Consider the following 24,069-nt stretch of genomic DNA (forward strand, 5'->3'; position numbering starts at 1 on the left):
TGACTTATATCATTTATCCCAATTTTAAACAATTATTGAGAATATAATATCTATCATTCGAACTGATCTGTCACACAAACTCCTCAAATACTATATCTGAATGAATAACTAATATATATTGTCCCAACTTCAGCTGCAAAAAAATCCAAATCCTCAACTTCAAAGAACAATACAGTGACATCTAGGTCAGGGGGTGATAACTCTGTCAGTTGGGAGGGCATACCACTAGGGATAGCTATGACTTAGTGTTAAGATTTTCACTTCATTCTGTATGTCTGTGGAAAGCACAGAATTAAGGCAACCATAATCCAGAAGGAATGTTTACGCCATAATTTCATAAAATAAAGAGAGCTCTTCATGAACCACTTGTGAAGCTGACAAATGCTTCTAACTATCCTGTACTCATCATAAAGAAAATGTCCAAAACTTCTGCACCACACACAAAGACCAAAAAGAAAATATATAGGTGTATTCAATGAAAACACGTAAATAATATGAACTTGCTGAAAAAGCAAAACAGAAGTTGGTATCATAACACAACCAACGTTCAATCCCATACTTAATATGATGTATCATAATAATGGCGTCAATCAGCATCTCATTACTAGTACTGTGGATTACTTTATGTCTAGAACACTTATTGCATCAACTACAGTAAGTGGGGCTGTGAGATAGTTGGTTACAGTTGTTAATGAAAACCATTCCTGTATGTTTGTATTAGTATCAGCTTTCTGATACTTTCTGGTCAGGTCATTACAGCTACACCTTGTCCTGGCCATTACGGAGCCAGATACAGGCAGCAGGTGCTTCTTGTTACCTCCTTTCCTACTACAAACCCTTAGTCTGTCTCACAGTCCCTGAACCACATTAATTTCCCTACTGCCAAGCCCTCTCTGCAGTGCTAAAGCCCTAAATAAAGCAAGTCTAGATTTCCTCAGGTTCTCTGGTCTCCCTAGGGCTCCTTTTCAATATAAATGGGCTTGTTTGTTACTATCAAAATTACATATATTCAGAGACTAAGCCTTAGTCTAACAAACCCTCTGAAGCCTGTGTGCCCCAGAAACTTTACTAGGTAATGGCACAATGCTAATCTTAGATCTACGAGTTAGGTATAATCTGTACCTGTTGGATGTTACTTTCAGAATTTTCAGAAAATATGATTTGCTTAAACAATGTACAAGCATCCTTCATTTCTCTCTCTGATCATGATTCTACATTAGGCCAGGCCTTTTTTTTTCTTGTTTTACCGATCCGCCGGCCATTTTTCTTCAAAAATAAGTTAAACAATTTAAGTTTCCCCGCTCAAAAAATAAAATCCTAATATATTTATTGGCCAAAAACTTAAACTTAGAAGAAATTGCCAAAAGTAAAATATTTTGAGGATTTAAAAGGAATATTATTACGACTTGTGATTTTTGTGTGTGTCTTTTCCCCTCCTGCCTTTAGGTTTTCCGAGGACAAAAGTCCGTAAAACAAGAAATAATATTAGTCTGACCTTAGTGAAATGAAATCATCGAGTAAATTTCTTAATGGATCAAAACTTAACTTACAAAATTGACCACCTTCTCTGGATTGAAATAATGCTGAAATACCTACTTTTCTTTGATCTTAACTTAAACTTGTATGCTATGCTAAGGAAATATAATCACCAGTTCATCAGAAATAGTCTGTTTGCATTCTAAGATTGAGCTGTGCTTTAAGAATAATTCCTAAACACTTTCACTGATACATGTAGAATGTTCTTCCTGTTCGCTGTACACATGTCCCTGTTGTTTGTGACCAAGAAAACAAACAAAACTTTCTACCCTTGACCACAAACACTATCAACCTTAGAAAGAAAATGTTTACATTAATGAGGGTGACCACAGGGTCCCACCACCTCACAAAAATATTTTCACAACAAGCTGCAGAGTTAATTCTGTGATGACAGTTCTTGTTATGAAACCTTTATTCTTCACCTTCAGTGTCATTAACATACAATAGTGACCTTTGACCATGTTTCGCGACTCTAGGAAGAATGAGTGTGTGACTATAGTTTTACGCCGCTTTTAGCAATATTCCAGCAACATCACGGCAGGGGACACCAGAAATGGGCTTCACACATTGTACCCATGTGGGGATTCGAACCCGGGTCTTCGGCGTGACGAGCCAACGCTTTAACTATTAGGCTACCCCACCGCCCCGCGACTCTAGGAAGAATGAGTGTGTGACTATAGTTTTACGCCGCTTTTAGCAATATTCCAGCAATATCCCAGAGGGGGACACCAGAAATGGGCTTCACACACGTGCCCATGTGGCGAATCGAACCGGGGTCTTCAGCGTGACGAGTGAACATTTTAACCACGAGGCTACCTCACCGCCCGACTCTAGGAAGAAGCGAGTGAGTATGTGAATTCGTTTTTAAGACTACTTTTAACTGTCAGCTTTAAAAATGAAAGTAAGCCCAAAGTGATGCAGGTCTCAGAGGCTATTACCACTGTGGTAAAACCCGCAAGTAAGGATTGCTGACAAACCCAGAAATATAATCAAGTTTCATATTGATAGCTTTCTGGCATTAAGGGATGCAACTCTACATAGTGGCGCCTTAGACAACTGAGCACTCCCATGTTCCGTAAGGAGAGAAGAAAGGGGCTAACGCGTTTGGGTTACTAAATTACATTTAGCTGTCTTAAATCAGGACTGCAAAATCGAAAACAGAGTAGCTTTATCTTCTAATTTACTGAACTATCATTAATTAAAATTAATATGAAATAACATAATATAATGGTATAATGTTACAAATTGTTTCTTAAAAACTCTCATATGTGAGCGATACTCTCTAATGACAAGTCTCTTTTTTCAGAGACAATTACTAATACAGTAAATTATGGTTGTAACGAACTCCACTCAATATATCCATCAGTTTGTTATAAGCATGTTCATTATATACATAGTTCATAGTATGGAAAAACAACTTCACTCACTCACTCAGCACCCCTTTAAGCCCCTCCCTCCCCATTTCGCAACACACTGGCAAGCCCCAACGATTCAGGTTGTTCTATCCGAGTCATCCTCCACATCTTAACTTCCCAGCTGAAAACAATACTCTTATTGTTCTATTTCCGTGTCTGATCTCCGTAAGGGGAAAAGTAAACTTAAACTTGAACTAAGGAGGCAGGAAAAAAGATGGCTTTTTTGTCCTAATATAAACGATTCATTGACAAGCTTGGAAGCTGGGCATCCACACATAATGCTAGAAACAGAAGGTGCGAGCTGGAAGAGAAGCAGCCTTTGTATGAAACCTGACTATGATGTGTTCAGCAGAATGACAGAATTAGATGAAGGATATAGACAAATAAATAAACACCTTATAGATCTGTCTTATGAGTAGACAGATCTCAATTCAGAGAAAACAATCAGCAATTCGTGACACATCTTTACAACAGTTGTTCCAAGATAAGACTGGAGTCCAGGCGCTAAAATGTTCTTTGGAAACGTACATAATGAAATAAGTGCCTTTTAATGGGAGATACAACTCCTTTTGCAAGAAAGCAACTCGATAACTATGATAACTGTCAGTGAAACAGGTCATGTAGTATCTTTGGCTGGAGGATCCGTTGTGACTTTTAAAGATTGTGATGGTAGACAGATGTTTTACTTCTTATTTTACTGAGAAAACAAAAAAAACACCACAAACTGCATGAAACCTAAACAACATCTCCAAGAACTTCATCACTGGTAAAAACATGAAGACTGAGTGAGTGAGTATGATGTTACACCGTTTTTAGCAATATTCCAGCAATATCACGGGGAGGGACACCAGAAATGGGCTTCATACATAGATGCTTTAACCACCAGGCTACCCCACTGCCCCAAAACCATGAAGAACAAGTGCTTCATTAAATAATGGTAATAGGTAAAACTTAAGGTATTTTCACTATCAGTTAAAATTGTTTTAGGCCATAAAGATTAGTGAAACTTGCTTTATTATCCCTTCACAATGATGAAAATTACTATGAATTTCCTCCATGTTTTCTTGCCCAAACAGCCTTCCTTAAGGGAACAAAATCCATTGATAGTCCCTTGAAAATTTTGTTTAAAAAATATATAATACCAAACATAAAAAGCCTCATATCTCACATTCTGAAAAACCTGCATGATAATGTTTCAGTATTAACATATAGTCATTAATATTACTTATGAGATGAAAAAAATACATTTAGTAATAATAATGATAATAATAAGTGTATGTGTTATGCGCTATTCTCCAACCATTGCGGTTGCTTAAAGTGTAGGTCTTGAAATTATAATCTGCTTATTATCACCCTGGATAACCCTATAATAGTTACATGACTTATCCCACCGGGTACCCACTTTCTGCTGGGTGAACAGAGGCAATTTTGAACTAACTCACTTGCCCCATATGCTGCATACTGGACCACATACAGTAATTTCAAGGTTTGTTAAAACACTTCTCAAACAATCTTAAACAGCGGGCTTTCAAAGGGGCGCCTTATGGCGTTTCCTCCGATACAGCTGGTTCAACTAATTGTAAATTTCTGCGTATAAGGATTGTGCAAGGATTGAGTGAGATCAGTACAATCAAGTAGACAGGTGACTTGGTGTATCCTGCAGTGGAATACCACTTTATCATGTGTCTTGCCAAGCCACAGATAACAGCGCCTAACGTTGCCGTCGACAACAAGGAGGGCCTCACCCAGCATTACCTTGTGCAAACCTAGTGCACAGCCATCCGCAATAACAATATAATTCTCAACTCCAGACCTAAAAACAAATCTTTACTGTCTAAACCCATCCATGGTTTTACACTCAAAAACAATTTATGGGATCATTAATATTAGGAGGGTTTTTTCGTAGTGAAGACACACAATGTCATAGTCCACATGTAAATATATTTCAAAATTACCTATTAGTTTTGTTCAGTTGACAACACAAACTTCAAAAAAAAACTGCAAATGTATCAGGACACCCAAGCACCTGATCCCAGCAGGCTATGCCATTCTCTACCCATGAAGATAAAGCATTTGAAGCATTTCATTAAAATGCCAATAAAAATGAGAGTAATTTGTAAAACACTCCAGAGGGTGCCTTGATGGGGAATATGGAGCGTTTATCGCGCACTCGGCTGACTGTAGTCCTGTTTGACGTAAGCGTGATATGAATTCATCCAGCAGCGTACAGCACCTGATACATGAACACAGTGTGTGCACTGACAGGCATTTCAAGACAGATAGCATGACCACTTGAGTGTAGATAGATGCAAAAGAGTCAAGATTCAAGATCAAGCCCCAACTGACATTAAGGTAATAAAATACACTATCTCTATAGGAGACATGAGTGTCAGATAAGACTTCACATCAACTGAACATTACCTACGTCATATTTTCTGATATATCTTGTGGGCATACTTTTTTCAATCCTCAAAAAAAATTTAACCAATTTGAATGTTCTAGTATATTTTCAAAAGTCTAATGCAGGTATTTTTATCCCCCCACTAAAAAAATATAATTACCTCAGCATATAGCATTATTTGTTACGTAACAGCATAGCTGAAACTAATGAATATGGATAGGATTTTATCGCTATCTCTTACATATCACATTTTAAATGACGATTTTATTTTCCTTTGCACAATACACGGTTTACCTGAAGGATTCATGAATATATATGAATGAGGCCAGACATTCTTAACATTCACAGATAAAGTGTGGCAGCAAGCTTGGTATGCATAGTGTGAAAAGACATGCATCTCCATTAACACGGGTCCAGATGACTTGATTGTTACATTTATATTGCATTACTGAACAGGTAAAAAGAGAGGACCAATACGGCCTAGTATGTTATAAAACATTTGCTTCTGTGAATGTAAAGATATAAGATTTCACGCTCCCTGACATTCAACACTTACAATGAGAGTCTCGACAAGTATACTTCTCACATTAACAATGGGCTAAACCTACTGTAGAGAAACCTAAGCTTTCCTACTTGAAAAAAAAAATGGCGAAGATGAATGTGAAATTATCCACATTGTTTCAAGTGTCGCCACAACAGGGAGAGAATTTTATGGTCGCGACAGTGTCTTCTGTGAGATAAATGACACCTACGAGATCTCCACACATAAGGACATTCTTTTTCACAATCCATTACACTGTGTGAAACAGCTCACGCACAGAGCAGGTTGAGGAGCACTTTAGCTATGTCAGTAAAGACATAATTCCCTTCCAGGAACGGAAACTTTAAATATATAATCTGTTAAACTGACACAGGTGTTCCTACCAAACATCCTCTTGCCAATGAGGTTCTTAACAAATGGGAGACTAAATTTGTATACAATGGCATCGTGGTGCCATAAGCAAGTAAAATTTTATGCCGCTTTTAACAACATTCTAGCAATATCACAAAATGGTCTCGAGAAATGGGCTTCACGCATAGCACCCATGGGAGGAACAGAACCTGGGTCTTTGGGGTGACAAGCAAACGTTACCACTAGGCTATCCTACAGCATCCTAAAATATGGCAGTTAGCATAGTGATAATGAAGAAAAGAAATCTTTGTGGAATAGTAGTCACTAGAATAGGAATCTCACAGCGAGGAAACTTATACACTTCAAACTTGAAATGTGTATTCATTGATGAATCGTAAAAGATTTCACTGATGAAAGAATAAATGAGAAACTCAGCAAGTCTTGTACTGAAATTTATCACAATAAACCTAAAAAAATAATTCTTGAGCAATGTTACGTCTGATGGTACCATCTTGTATTATCTGTCCTGTCTCATTATCCTCAATCCACAACTAATTATTAAACATATAGCATGGAATGATATGCAGCTCCATGTCAAAGAAGATAATTATATTTACATTTTACAACTTGTCTATTGCTTTAGGGCAAGTGTGATGTGCCACCATGTCTTTAAATCTACACTACTACATTCAGCATATGACATTCTAGCACTTATGAATGGAACATTAAACAAACTTCAAAGAAATGCAGAAAAGATTAATGTTTTTATCTGTTTGCTCAAACAATAGTTCTCTGTCAGAAGGAAAGCATAATATTAATAGTTTCTAATAGATTCAGTTTAATGTCTGATCATCATCACAATTAACAATACTCTAAATTGAAAAAATACAATCCTTGCTCCATGTCGCCACAGGTAAATATGTTCTGGCGTAACAGAAAATATGAGTACTGAACCATACAAACTAGCACAGCTTCAAAACATAATTATCTTGAATAAAGGTAATACACTTATATTGAAGACCAGTATTCCTTATTCAGACATCCTTATTTGCCACAAATATGAATGATATTATAACGTTTAGCTGAAGAATCAGTAATTATAACATTACACATAATGTATTATTTTCTGCCATTAAAATTAACATAGAAATGTTACCTGACATGAACTTATTCTTTTAACAAAACATTGAAACTGATAGAAACAATTGGCAAATATAACATCCTTACAATAAGCATGTGCACTTAATTAACAAATGCAACTAATTATCATAGAAAACAGGCAACTAGACTCATAATCAAATGCATCCAGAGATCTGAACAAGAACATCTAAATATACATGACATGTCACTAACCAAGTCAAGAGAGCTCTAGAGACAGCTAAAGCTGAAGAAAGATGACTGTTGTATAAGAAGTATTGACAAGTGGTGCAGAGAGTCAACTAGATCATGCCAGAGAAATTCAGAAGAAGAAACTGTTCAACGTGACCAGTGCAGATGATTATTTGAATGAAGAATACCATGCAGTTCAACTGTATCAATGTAACTCTCAATACTGAACAGAACATCATGCAAAAGGTTTAACTGCGCAACGGTAGATAGTGCATTCTGGGGAACCAATGTTACGGTTTCTAAGCATCCCTACACAACACACTAAGTGAGGTAATTAACCAATGAGCTACCTCCTCGACAATCGTCTCCTGTACATATTTCACTCTCTAAACCGTTTCCTTTGCAATATGCACCACCATTGGCTGGGGTTGGGTTATCACATTTTCTTCGTCGGTGGCGTAAGCAATCGTGTGTACAATCAGACCAGGATGCCCATTCACTCCACTGACCGTCAACTAAAAAACAGCCCAGTTTGGTCAATAAAACATTTCATGATTATTGTACACATAAGAAAAGCTGAAACAAATTCTATGCATGATGTTTTCATATGACATATCAATGAAATTTGTCATGCACATATTGAAATCTTGTCAAAAGCACTCACTGAATCGAACATGAGGCTAACTACATGTATGTTTGTTAAGCTATGTTCCTGGAAATAATACCATTTACACTGACTGACTGACTGAGTTTAGTTTTACGCCGCTTTTAGCAATATTCCAGCAATATCACGGTGGGGGACACCAGAAATGGGCTTAACACATTGTGCCCATGTGGGGAATTGAACCCGGGTCTTCGGCGTGACGAGCGGACGCTTTAACCACTAGGCTACCCCACCGCCCATACCATTTACAGGAAACAGAATTTGAATGTTCCGATGAACAATTTAATCTGTTCTTTAATAAGAAAATTGCTGGTCTAGTTTCTTACATGACATTCTTCTGAATTTCAAAAATAAACATGACGAATTATCCTTGCATCGCATTTAATTTTCATAATTTAGTTTTTTGATAACACTGAAGACGAATGCATTCTGAAACAAGACATACAAAATGAACTGAAATAAAAAAATATATAGAATTCTGAAAATTATATAAAAAATCCTATTCAGTCTACAACATTCAAGAAACAATCCTTTACATCATCATACAGCCTCAGTGAAAGACTTTTCAGCTTTCTTCAATGATTTCGAAAGACTCCATATGGCAGACCTCCTTCAATGTATGGGAAAGCTATTAGTTTTATTTTGACATCATAATTTTGCTTTAATGTCACGTTACGATCTCATGCCTGCGACTACTAAATTCGGTCAAATCTGTTTTTATCATTTTGGTAGTCCATGAGTTCTGAAATATAATCTGAAAATACAAGTTAAATATTTCAGTTTTGAAAGATTTCATGAATGAACCTCAAAGAAGAATTTAATTACAACATCATAATTTTTAACATTGTGTAGTATTGCCTTTCTTGAGTGACGACAGATACATTTCAAAGCAATCCTTGAAAATGTCCCAATCATGCTCAAATGTTTCCAAAAGAGATCTTTTACTTCTGTTTTTCTCTTTATAATGACACAAGAAACCAGTGAAAAATTCCTACAGAATCAATGGCATCCACATAACATGCTTCTGTCAAATTATGTTTTAGTGGTCCCTAATGTTTGGATGGAGGAGAATTTAGTTCTGGAGTCATTTGTGTTTCTTTCCTTTGGAATGCATGTAGTCTTGAGGAAAGATTAAGAGGTACTTTCTTCGTTAGGAATTTCAGACTGACTGAAATGATTTAGAGGCAATGAAGGAAGTATGTCACTGGGTTTCATTGTCCATGAATTGCCACATACGCGAGAATACCACACGACTCCTAACAAGGCATTTACCATGCTGTGCAGCATTTCACAGACCAAGAAAATCATCGTAGCCACAAAAATACCCATGCTTCACTTTATTCATATCAAATGTAACCATATACTGTTAACTTTGGAGCATGACTTGCATTTAACACTGAATTTCTTTTATTCAAAAACACATTTCAAATTCCATTACCCAATTTCTAAAATGATTTCAGCATTCATCAAAATCCGGGTTAATACTGTTTCCATAAGACATGTGATGCATAAGCAGCATAGCAGTGTAGCATTACACACATGTGATGTCTAACTAGCGATTGACACACAGATAAGGAGATTTCATAAAGCAGATGGATCTAGGGGAGGTGGGGTAGCCCAGTGGTTAAAGTGATCCCTCATGCCGAGGACCCGGGTTCGATTCTCCACATGCGTACAATGTGTTAAGCCCATTTCTGGTGTCCCCCGCCGTGATATTGCTGGAGTATTGCTAAAAGTTATGTAAAACCATACTCACTCAGATGGATCTAGAGTGGTGACTGAGTGAGTGAGTGAGTTTAGTTTTACGCTGCACTCAGCAATATTCCAGCTATATGGCGGCACTGAGTGAGTGAGATGATTTTTACGCCACTATTAGCAATATTCTAGCCATGTTGTGACAGAAAGGTACACAGAGGTACATTAAGTTCAGCCTTAGAAATTAACTTTTTGTAAACTAGCCAAAAGGACAAATAGAAGACTAGTGGAAGCCGAAACAGATCTTGAAACTAAGTCCTCCACAAAATGAAACAAAGATATTTTTTGTAAAAATGTACTCATTCCAGCTTGCAGACATATTGAAGCTTTGAGAATCGGTTCCGGAACTGGTTGAGTCAATGAGGACTAGCATCAGGAATAGCAAGTCAACTTCTTTATTGTACAATAGCGCCGTTTCAGTATAGATACTTATACCGTTTTCAAGCATGAGGTGGTGAATGAATACAGCAGGGAGTATATAGGGCACATGAGGGCTAACAAAGACAATGGCTGATAAACAAGATGATTAACAATGAAAACTAGCATAAATATACATGAAGCTAGCATAACTTGATTTTTACCTATCATCAGCAAAACTTTGTAGACTCAGGCTAGCAGACCAGCAGGATTTCAAAGGTTTTAAGTATGAACTCTCTAGTTATTATTGACCTTTGCAAGGTGTTTGTTGAAAATGCCTAGGTATTCATCCTCATTACTTGCCCTCAAAATGCCAGTGTCATCAAAGTAAAGTAGCAACAATGTCCACTTATATATATTGTGGGTGTTGTCTCTGCAAGGAGACAGTGCTTTCTGTGTTTGTGTTGTGGTTATCCTGTTGCTGTGGCCATTCACAAAGGGATGGTCCAGCTAATTAAACACGAATCGGAAACACACGGCATTAAAAAGGTCACTTGGTAGCTTTTAGGGGTCATTGCTTGCCAAGTATTGCTCATGTAAAAGTGGTTTCATGCCTTATTACCGCTGGTGCTATATTGCAGATTTGTTCCAAATTTCAATAATTGGTTTGAATTTGTTCCCAAAGTATGATTGATGTTAACACTAATTAGAATGAAAAGATTAAATTATTATTATTTATTCCTAGTGTGACACATCTATTATATATATTCATATTTTTCCAGACAACATAATTTCTTATGTTATGTTTAGCATCAGAAATAAAATGCAGGATTCAACCATTGTTTTTACAGTCTATGGTACATTGGGAAGGAAGTGTCGTACATAAGGTTGATTTGATGTTAACCCAGTGAGCACTTGTACAAGCCCAAAATAATTGCTCCAATAACCGCCAGTACCATGAAGATGAGAGCAGCGGAAGAAAGACAATTTTCTCCTGAATGTCTGTTGTATGGAGAAAACATCCCTACTACAGGGCAGTAATTAGATTAACACTTCCTCTTGTATCAAGAACATAAAAACCCTAGCTGCTCTACATGGACTCCACTGGTCCAGTCACCATCTGGTTTGTGTCAGTATCCGATCTCAGCACCACCTACATCAGGTGCCAACATCGAGGTGAGAGAGTGGGGATACACACCTACCAGCCTGTATAATAAGTCAATTCTAGCTGAGGGAAGAGAGCCTCTTACCAGAAACTTACGCCAAGAACTTAGGTCATAAGATGATTCTAGCAATAGGACTGAACGGCACACCAGACGCATTCATAATTCTCAACGTGAATCTGCCACATCTTATGCTTTCCATGTTGGAAAAGAAACCTATTGTTATCAGGTGAGGCTAACCATCTACCACCTATCCCAGTCAGAGCAGAAAGGAGTTTTAGTAAGTGTCAGAGCACGCAGGAAGTGAAAGAGGTTTGGGTGGTCCTTGTACACATATTTCCTACCCACGATTTCATTCCCCATTAAACGTATTCATCTCCAGCTGCACCATCCCATTCAAAAAGTGCTCAACTCATCTCCTAACTTCTACAGTCTCCCTGTGTGCCACTTGTCATTGGGATGATTTAACCCTTTTACAGGTGGAATCTACACACAACAATGAGTCAATATTTGAAGAAAATATTTTGAAAGTAAGCTTACCAATGGTGTACAGCACCTTTCATATAGTTCAATAGAATTCAGTCTGATACATGTCTGGATGCTCTTTGCTTAGAATAAACAGTAACTGTACAAAAGTGCTGCTATGATCACAGAAATATTCTGTCCACGTCTTGGTGAGTTTAGCATTAACATAGCAACATTCCATAATTGTGCAAGAAGCCCTTATCAGACACATCATCAAAAATGTTTCAAAAGATGCCTGAAATAACCCATTCAAAAACATTATGATACATCATTTCTTCTCAAAGAGTATAACCCTCATCACTACTGTGTTCTGTTACAGAAAATGTGAGTGTCTGTTCATCACAATTGTCTCCTCTTACAGAAATAGTACAGTTTATGACTAGTCAACTACTACCATTGTTACAGAAACAATGTGTGACTGTCCAACCATCCATCACTAGTGTCCACTATGTCCACTGCTACCATTGTTACAGAAACAATGTGAGACTGTGTCTAACCATCCATCACTTAGTGTCCACTATGTCCACTGCTACCATTGTTACAGACACAATGTGAGACTGTTACATCACTAGTGTCCACTATGTCCACTGCTACCATTGTTACAGAAACAATGTGAGACTGTGTCTAACCATCCATCACTAGTGTCCACTATGTCCACTGCTACCATTGTTACAGAAACAATGTGTCTGTGTCCAACCATCCATCACTTAGTGTCCACTATGTCCACTGCTACCATTGTTACAGAAACAATGTGTGACTGTGTCCAACCATCCATCATTAGTGTCCACTATGTCCACTGCTACCATTGTTACAGAAACAATGTGTGACTGTGTCCAACCATCCATCACTTAGTGTCCACTATGTCCACTGCTACCATTGTTACAGAAACAATGTGAGACTGTGTCCAACCATCCATCACTTAGTGTCCACTATGTCCACTGCTACCATTGTTACAGAAACAATGTGAGACTGTGTCCAACCATCCATCACTTGTTACAGAAACAGTGTCCACTATGTCCACTGCTACCATTGTTACAGAAACAATGTGTGACTGTGTCCAACCATCCATCACTTGTTACAGAAACAATGTGTCTGTGTCCAACCATCCATACTGTGTCCACTGCTGCTACCATTGTTACAGAAACAATGTGAGACTGTGTCCAACCATCCATCACTAGTGTCCACTATGTCCACTGCTACCATTGTTACAGAAACAATGTGAGACTGTGTCTGTGTCAACCATCCATCACTAGTGTCCACTATGTCCACTGCTACCATTGTTACAGAAACAATGTGAGACTGTGTCCAACCATCCATCACTAGTGTCCACTATGTCCACTGCTACCATTGTTACAGAAACAATGTGTGACTGTGTCCAACCATCCATCACTTAGTGTCCACTATGTCCACTGCTACCATTGTTACAGAAACAATGTGAGACTGTGTCCAACCATCCATCACTTAGTGTCCACTATGTCCACTGCTACCATTGTTACAGAAACAATGTGAGACTGTGTCCAACCATCCATCACTAGTGTCCACTATGTCCACTGCTACCATTGTTACAGAAACAATGTGAGACTGTGTCCAACCATCCATCACTTATGTGTCCACTATGTCCACTGCTACCATTGTTACAGAAACAATGTGAGACTGTGTCCAACCATCCATCACTAGTGTCCACTATGTCTACTGCTACCATTGTTACAGAAACAATGTGAGACTGTGTCCAACCATCCATCACTAGTGTCCACTGCTACCCTATGTTACAGAAACAATGTGAGACTGTGTCCAACCATCCATCACTAGTGTCCACTATGTCTACTGCTACCATTGTTACAGAAACAATGTGTGACTGTGTCCAACCATCCATCACTTAGTGTCCACTATGTCCACTTCTACCATTAGTGTGTCTAATCAAGTCCTAGAAGCTGCTTCTGTCCTGAATGAGAGACATGACCATTCATTCAAAATGTCAATCCATGTAAAGACTTCAGTAATACACAGGTCAGTAGGTTATGTCCTTCAATTACCAGGCCAAAGGTTGGGAACATTCTCACAGATGAAACATACGCACACAGAAAATTCAGGTACGATACATGGTCTGTATTGCAGCAGTGTCATAACTGGTGGGACATCCACCAGAGTAGTGTTCGCCTGTCCAAATCAAATTATACCACATTCTCCTGTCTGCATCACAGATTTGTTTAGGTCTGTGTCGCAATCCACAAAGTGTTCGTAATATTGCGACCTATCGTAACTCTATACTTTATCATAGGCTTACGAATTACACAGTGCTACGAACGTTTTGTGGATCAGACACCTGGTCTCTAAGTCACCAAGGTTTTAATCTAGTTCCACCAGACCTGATGGGACAGAATTCATGGCCTCAACACCCCCAGTGTGTCATTTTTGATCTTGTCAATCTTTTGTGTGAAGAGAAAGATGGATGAGGTCCATACACTGAATACACTCAGCAACCACACCTTTTCATACATTCAGTGATAATATCTTTGCGTAAAATTAGATCGGCTAAGGTATTGATATATATAATTTTGATAAAAGGTTTATTTGTTTGTTTGTTTGTTTTTTTGTTACTCACATGACACTGCATTCATGTGTGTATGGCTGCCTGTACATGCCAGACATGTAACAGTTTCATAGTGTTAGTGAACCAGATGCCAGGCCACTGTTCAATACACAGATACTACTCTTGATATCGCTACCAGTCAAAATTGATAATCAAGACAAAATGCAATATACATTTTGCCTTCCATCTTATAAAAACCTAAATATGTGAAACATGAGTGAGTGAGTATGCTTTTACGCCACTTTTAACAATATTCCAGCAATCACGGTGGGGAGACCAGAATGAGCTTCACATATTGTGGGGAATCGAACCCATGCCTTCCGTGTAATGCGTGAAAGCTATAACCACTAGGCTACCCTACCGCCCCTGTGAAACATGAACTTTCATTGGTCTGACCTCATTAAGGACTGCTGTTACCAAGTGTAGCAACAAAAGCATGTTGTGAAACCAGCAATTGGCAACAAGAACAACAGTTCAGGTTCCATCTAATTACAACTTTTTTCATTTTTGTTTCTCTAATTATTACACAGGCAAAAAGAATATCACTAAATGTACTTTTTGCTTTTAAATCTGACATGCCTTGATGACATTTATTTCAGTTTCCCTCCCGCTGGTTGGTCTTATCTGCATTAAGGCAGACATTTCTTACACTTGACTCACTACATTCTGATACATTTCACCCAGAAATATACAAACTGCGAGAAGTGGTCAGCCATATTTCTTTTGGTTTATGCTGAACATTGTTAAGTTCAAACCCTTCTGAACATAATCAACATGTTCTGATGAAACAAAATGAAAATGTAGTAAAAAAATGTCAACTACAAAAACCCGGTGACAAGCATTAACACAGCCTAGTCTGTGACGTATTGAAAACAACCTGAGTCATCAAAACGACAGGGTTTTCCTAAGAACTTCCTGTCAATGACATATAGGAGCAGCTTTTATTGACTAAGTCAAACAGGCTGTGTATATAGCCTTACAGAGATAGTTCTTGTGTCATGACAGAAATTCATAGCTGTATTCTAAAATAGAGCGCCAGTCAAAGTGACTCATTTATTTGGAGTTGAAAATTAACCTTATCAGTAGGCTATGTGTATAAAATGTATTCACTTTGGCCTTTAAGTTTAGTATTATTCCATAACTGATAATACTTACCACTGATGGATAAAACAATGAATTTGTATTGTAGTAAAATGCAATAATTTTTCTTTTAATGACAATATGTTAATGACGGCATTCTTTTTACTACACCCTTATTTATCACATGCCCACCTTAATGTTTCATATGTCATATGACATATATACCACTCCAAAAATGAACACCAAATTCTGGCATATTACTATATTAATGGGCCATGGCACAGCAGATTAACTGCTGTAATGTGAAAAAACTGGGTGTTCTTTAACTTTATTTGGGGGAAACTTGATAAGCACCAATTTATACCGAGTATAGTTTCAGCCGAAGTGTGATGGATGGCATGCTTAGTTGACTGTTATAAGATTGAAGATCTCTGGATCCTGTAAACTATACCAACCTTTAAGGCAAACTCATTTTTTTCGAATATTCAAATTTCTTTCATACAAGAAAGAGTAGCTGTTGGGTTATCACTTTGAAAAGATTTGGTCATATACAATTCCCATGTTTTTGAGATGTGTAAACATTAAACCCTGGGACTAAAACAAGCCAAGTTTTCGTCTGGCAGCTCAACCTCAGACTGATAAATGGTGGTGTCATGTGACATGTGGGATAAGTAAAGTATGCTGTATATCATACAGGTATTACAGTTGTATTGCACAACACCCGCTCTGGCGTCCACCAGCTGCAATGGCATTTCACCAATACCATGGTGTGTCAAAGTTCACAAAAGTTTATTTTACACTTGTTTTAAAGCAAATATTACAGGACCACTTCAAATCAAATTTTAAATGTTGACATTTTGCTCACCTATTCAACTGAGTGAATGAATGAGTGAGTTGGGTTTTACGCTGCTTTTAGCAATATTCCAGCAATATCACAGCGGGGACATCAGAAATGAACTTCAGACAATGTACCCATGTTGGGAATCAAATTCGGGCCTTCTGCGTGACAAGCAAATGCTTTAACCACAAGACTACCCCACCACCCTGAAGACTGAAAGATTCATTGTCTGATGATGGGACACCATACAGAATGAGCTAATCAACATTTATTTATTTATTTATTTATTTATTTATTTATTTATTTATTTATTTATTTATTTATTTATTTATTTATTTATTTATTTATTTATTTATTTATTGATTTATTTATTTATTTATTTATTTCAAAATTGATACTAACTTACCTACTTCTCAGTTATTTCGTAAATCAAAATATTTTGAAACTATTCTTTTTTAAATCCCAATCAGACAACAGGTAACCCAGTACATGACCTGAACAAGAGCACACTGTCATCAGCTTCCTAAATAGCCCGGGAAAACCCTAAATGGTTTATTTTCTTCCCCGATAAGGTGTTTGACGAGACACCAGACCAGTGATAATCAAACAATACAGCTGTGTTTCCCCGTCACACTATACACTCCTTCTGTTTGCTGGCAAGTTACGCGTATTTCATGCTTGTCCTCAAAGGTCTAAATCCCCACTCGGAGAAAAAGCTGACGTCACCACTTTTCCATACTAAAATAGCCCTTAAAAGGTCTTCGACCCCTGAGTAATGTCACAGCCTGTTTATCAAGTACAAAACAAGACGACAGACACTTGTCTGTTAGACTAAACACAATCGGGCCATTGTGGTTTATTAAATTTCAAACACCTTTTTCTGTCATATTGAAGGGTGGTAATTTCAAACATGTTTTTCTTTGGTTCATTTTGAAAGAAATTGTTACCACAAAATTCAGCCATTTTCCTCAAATATTAACCTTATCAAATGCATGTATTGTAACCTGCACATGCATATTTGGTCAGTTTTTGTTTTCTCTTTTACGCATAATGAATTTAACCAAATAATTAAACTTCTTAGTATATTCTAACAAAGCACTACCTCATTTCAATGCCAGTTCCAGTTTACGCCATAAACCTTACACCAAACACAAGACTTCTCCCTTCCAATCTTTTGTAAAAACAACCCATACTAATTACCCACAAACTCAGACAAGACATGTTTCATTCTTCCGTCTGTACATCTCCCATTAGTATTTTTAAGCAACCTCATCTTTTGTGTGGGATTGTTCTGCTATTTCTGTTGCCTATCATATGTCAAGCATGTCAGTGTGAGCTGGTCACCATGATTGTCTCCCCTATAACATGCTCCTTTCATCTGCATGTTTCACATGCCCATACATCAGTAAATTATCCATGGCGCTGCTGGCTAGAAGTCTATAAAAAGCCCATCAAATCATTTATTACATAACATACATACTATACATCTATATAAGCATCTTTAAAATATATTTCACGGGCACTAATGGTTGGCACATTAGCAAGTTTTGAAAAACACTAATATATTATAACATGATACTCAAAAGAACAATTCTTTCAAATTACTTTAGTTAGTTTAGTTTGTCTGGCATATCTTGACAAGTATGTTAATTGCATTGCTGCATACACATGTTTTGTAGAGGGGATTTTTGCTTGTTTGTTGTTGACATTGTTGTCATTGTTGCTGTTGTCATTGTTGCTGTTGATGTTGAGGCAAATGTTTCATATTTCCAGAAGTTTTGCATTATTTTTCACACTTTGACTTTCTTTGCATATTGAAACAATTTTTCAATGAAAAGCTTATGCAACACACAAACTGAAATGATAATACTAATGGCTAAAATTATAGAATATTTCATGTTAGTTATACCAAATCTCATGAAATCTTCCCTGCAAAGTTGGAGATGTATATGAAATATATATTATAAAATGATAAATAACCCAAACTACTGTAAATGAAGTACTAGTAAATGATTCAGAATGGCCTTAATGACGAAGTGATAGTACCTGTAGCATGTTTATTACATGATTCCATTTAAACATCCAGAAATGATGGTACCTGTAACATGTTTAACACATGAGTCTATTTAAACATCCAGAAAGTTTGCTTTCTTGATAAACTGTTAAGATTCATGCAGTTAAGTTGACACAATGATCAGCAGAAATGGTGTTATTCCACTTTCAGAGATATTCTAGCCAAGTCACACAAAACACCAAGAATATACTTGTCACACTGTACCACAAACAAGGAATCAAACTTTGGTTGTCAGAAGATAAAAATAGAGCTGTGTTGATATATCATAGTATTGATAATCGGGATACTTTATCTGATGATAAATATATCGATACTTTTTTTATGCATCGTGATATGTATCGTTGAGCTTAAAATTGTTGATTTTCACTAGAAATTGACAGTTTACACTGTTACTTGCTATCAAAATATACGTTTTAAAGAAAATAACTAAAGAGAGCATAATGTGATATGCATGGATGTATCGTATCATTCCAAGATATCGCGATACGTATTATATCGTGAAATTTCTGTATCGTGACACCTCTAGAAGATAATAACACTTTAACCACAATGATAAATATATATTTTTAATGTGAAAGCTGCCATAGACTTTAAACTTATAAAATGTCATATTTGCAGAGGCATGACTTCCTGATCGCAGTGACCGCCACAAGACTTTCCCACAGAATTGAATAATGCTGTTGACTATAGCTGATGTCAACTGTACAAACAGAAAGTGTCAGAGTAAGCCAGTCATTCAATGTTCTGAAAACCTGCTTTCAAGTGATTTGCTTCATGTCATGTTTCTGTCAATATTAGACGAATGGAACTCAACTATCAAAGTGCGACTTCATTCTGACAAAGCAGCCCAATTGTGTCAGTTTGTGTGTCACAAACCAGAGTCCAGAAGTCCATGAGAAAAGAATATGTCCTGTGACAGTCAACAAGGACGCCCAGACAAAACCCAAATCATCACTGAATAAAATGAAAAGGTGACAATCAGTGACATTGAATGGAAACTGTTTACAGATCACACTCAATTGCAAAATTGATTTTCTATACGGAAGGGCTTACTGCTGAAGGAGAGGTGGTTTCTTTTCAGCATACGACCAATTTACCTCTTCTGTCTTCTGTGGAATTCCATACTCTGTACAGCGTGTATTTGCGCTGGTCAAATACCCCCCTCTCCTCCTCCCTCCTCGCACGCTCATGTTAGAAACTCGCCAAACATGGATGTGAAGCCCTCTTTCAGGCATTTGCTACATGTCTGCCTGGTAACCAGACTACAACCAAGACAACAAACATCACTCAGGTAGTTTATTTGGACCTGTGGTACTACACTTCTACACCTTCACTTGCTTGAATTCAGCAATCACAAGAGATATGGGCATCTTTACTCAATATGCAGAAATACTTTCTTATCTTGCCTATCAAAATTTTACTGATTTAATTTACGAATATGATTGAGCGGCGAATGTGATTGAGCGAGTGAGTGAGTTGGGGTATAGGTATGATAAATAACACTCAGCAACATTCCAGCTATATGGCGGTGGTCTGTAAATAATTGAGTCTGGACCAGACAATCCAGTGATCAACAGCATGAGCATAGATCTATGCAATTGGGAACCGATGACATGTGTCAACCAAGTGAGCGAGTCTGACCTCCCGATCCCATTAGTTGCCTCTTACGACAAGCATGGGTTACTGAATTCTAACCCAGATCTTTATGGGTGAATTAGAATAGAGAACTCCATATTCCAGTCTGACTACCCCAACACATTCTTGTACATATAATATAGGTATAATAAATAACAGTCTTCCTCTGATCCTGATAAACAGTATGACAAAGTTATCATGTTAAGATCTGCCTCACCAACTCACGAGTCTAAACACAATAGCAAATGCACCTCTCCCTTGAGTGGGCATGATTTTACAAGCCAGGTGGTCAACGTTGATAAATGACTATTAAACATGTGAACGCCACACCAGAGGTGGACAACAGTTGCTGACCTTTCATGAAGTAGTGTATAAATGGGAAGGCTTATATCTACTTCCCGTACCTGTGATGCCGCTGGCCATTAGTACAAGCAATGGAGTGATACAGGTGATAAAATGACCAGTCACAATAGGCCTTAATGCTCTTAGTGATTTTTGAGTGCTAATAGTCGATTGTTATCAACTGTTATCACACGAAATCATCATCTCACTCCATACAATGAAGAATATTCTGTCGAATTCCAGCAGGTTCTGTCCTGCAGGCATAATTTTCCAATTAATGCAACATTTTGGCAGGATTACAATTATCACATTTACCAGTAGCACATGGAAAGGGAACTATCTGAAATTATGCTGAAAGCAGTTGATTATGCATCTATGTTATAATAGTGTCACATCATATGTCTTCGGCGAGACGAGACAAGCGAACACTTTAACCACCAAGTTTCCCTACCAACCCCACTTGTATAAGAACTGATCAGCCAAGGTTTACATTCAACTACATCTAATCCTGGGCCTAGATTTCGAAGCTCTCTTAGCACTAAGATAGTCGTAACTTAATGTTAATGTATGGCACTTACGACTATCTTAGCGCTAAGATCTAGGCCCTGGTTATTCCTGCTGGTGAAGGGTTATAAACATTTACACTAAACAGAATCTGCATTAAATTAAAAAATCCAAATAACAAGTAACTACAGTAAGTTCATGTGCAAATAATACTCTATTTCAATTGTGATCAGCACTTGCTGCCACTAAAATAATACTACATGGTACCTTTGGATAAAACTGTGACCTCAATACATCAAGTAGGATATCAATTCGTCTCTTTGGATCTTTATATCGCCACTTAACACTCGTACATAATTGTTTGCATGTCAGCAGCAAAGTGATATTTATTCACATGTCAGTTCTAACTGACTTAAGGTATTATAGCATTACCTCAAGACAAAGATGGTCTCATGGGCTGGGATATAGATCACAACTCCCTCCTCCCCTTGGGCTACAATGGACTTGACCAAAGGGCACCTGTTTCATGGCTGGTCGCACACATACATCTATCAGTGGACACTGTGCTATGTTAATGACATGCTTCTTAGTAGTTTATTTGGACTGCAGTGAGAGGTCACTCTGTGTCCTCCATGTCTCAAAGGGTCACCTGATACATTTCAACATTACCCTACTAGAATATTCATTTCAACTAATGGCTTTCTCAACTTGTAATTAATTCACCCCAGAATAGGCATATTAGCATTCTGGGCCTGCATTAACATTTTTAAGGAACAGTTCTCACAATAAATAGAAAAAAACATTCAATCGCCTCACATCTATTTTTTTTATCTAAATCATTTTGAATTTTCTTCATGTGATGAATGACTTTTCAAGTCTGAAAAAGCCTGATCCCAGATCTTCAATTTCAAACAATATTTTAAAGTTTAACATATCTTTTTTTGTGAGAGACATGAACAACTTGTAATATCTACAGGTTCGTTTCTCTGAATTATTCAGTGCCATGAGGGTGAGTGAGTGAGTTGAGAGTATGAAGCTGGTTTAAAGTATTTTAGTTGTATCAAAGAGTGATGTCGAGAATAATCATCCTCCCATTCCAAAAGAATTATGCCTTTTGAAGACGTAATATGAAGCAGATAGAAACTCAATGCTGATGATAAACCAGGATCATAACAAATGCAAATCTAGGATCCGAACCCATGAGCCTGAGGGATACAACTGGCAGCAACTTGTGCACCTCCTGTACACATCCTACTGTGTCTGTGCATGTTTCTATATGTGTGGAGGTGAGTATGTTCCTCCCTACTTGAGGGGCGGTGGGGTAGCCTAGTGGTCAAAGCGTTCGCTCGTCACACCGAAGACCCGTTCAAATCCCAACATTGGTACAATGTGTGAAGCCCATTTCTGGTGTCCCTGCCATGATATTGCTGGAATATTGCTAAAAGTGATGTAAAACAAAACTCACTCACTCACTCCTCCCTACTTGTGTCACACTCCATAATAAGTACAAAGACAGAAATGAAACTAGATCCTATCTGCTCCTTGGGAATGGTGCCGAGCCAGACACTGAGGTCAGGACAAGAATTAAGTGGCAGCTTCATTAGTCAATGTATTGAGGAAGTGCTGAGATCTCCTTAAAACACTACTTCACTTCAAAGAAACGCTAACACAACTTTTGCTTTTCTTTTCTTGAAATTCAAGCAGAACTTGAAAATTCAATTACAAAGCATAATTGGATGATTAATGATAGTTCAAGTGTTATAATCATAAAATCCATAATTTGGAAATGAAAAGCCATTGAACGCCTCCTAGGATCATCAAATGTCACCAAGAAAACAAGCAGAAGCAGTTAAAGTGTTTAACAGATCTTGCACTGCATCCAAGTCTTTATTTTGACAGAAATTTAGGACAATAATCATATTTGCTATCCAAACACATTATGTTTATAATCTCGGCTGGACTAAACGCTGACAATGTCTTGTAATTATAGGCTTTATTTGACCAGCCGACCAGGTGTCTCGGGCGACACAAGACCAAGGAAATTCCACACATCATCTTTGTCTTCCCTAACAATTCTTGACCGTAGGGGTCCTGAGGGGAGACAGGGGGCTAATCTCAACGTGCAGGGGCCGCTGTAGGGTGGAAAGGGACGTGAGCATCTTTCAATACTAGTCATTAAAACTGATTCAGAGACGAAGCGATAATTGACTCCTGGCAACCCTCAAGATGTCACCATCGGAGATCAAAGATGCAGCATCATATTGCACTGGCAGCAGCTGAGGATGGGACACTGATCAGGGCCGTCCATGCTGCACCCATGGGGTCATTGAAGAGTTCAACCAAAATACAGGTTTTGGTAGTCAGTCTCTCAGACCCCAGAGAATAAGTGAGTGATTGAGTTTTGTTTCACGGCACTTTTAGCAATACATTCCAGCAATATCATGGTGGGGAACACCAGAAATGGGCTTCACACATTGTACCCATGTGGGGAAACAAACCCAGGTCTTTGGCGTGACGAGCAGACGCTTTAACCACTGGGCTACCCCACTGTCTCCACCTCCCCCTACTAAAGAATAAATTAAAAAGGACCAACTCAAGTCTAGAATGATTTGGCAAGTCCAGACTGCCTTAGTTGTACTGTTCCTGAAATCAAGGATTGCCCTCGACTCCATTTAGATTTTTTTTTGTAGATACATGTTTTTAAATAGGATAACTTTATTTCTGGAACTAAATGTCACTGTAAGGTTTTGATGAAAGGGTGGTGCAAGGTTCTCAAGAAAATGAACTGGAGAGAACTCCACATCTCTGTATGATATCACCATCACAACAATAACCTTTGCCAACCTATCAAAGTGAACTTCTGAGTCTTTGAGATCCTTTGACCTCCTCAAAATTCTAATTTTTAACTTTTAGTTTAAGACAAAGTGCTCTGAAATTTGATGCTTTAATTTTAAAAATGGGACTCAACC

General features: G+C 37.7%; 1 protein-coding gene across 1 annotated transcript in view; it reads right to left on the reverse strand.

Annotated features, from left to right (window-relative positions):
- The window catches only part of LOC124272396 (collagen alpha-1(I) chain-like), a 116,746-nt gene that overhangs the window by 62,807 nt on the left and 29,870 nt on the right, over positions 1-24,069 (reverse strand). Inside the window, 1 exon segment of the mRNA XM_046707563.1 lies at positions 7,924-8,088. Within this exon segment, the coding sequence (XP_046563519.1) occupies positions 7,924-8,088 (165 nt within the window).

Source organism: Haliotis rubra, unplaced genomic scaffold (genome assembly GCF_003918875.1).
Source record: "Haliotis rubra isolate DU_JTF1 unplaced genomic scaffold, ASM391887v1 Scf17, whole genome shotgun sequence".
NCBI classification, from domain to species: Eukaryota; Metazoa; Mollusca; class Gastropoda; order Lepetellida; family Haliotidae; genus Haliotis; species Haliotis rubra.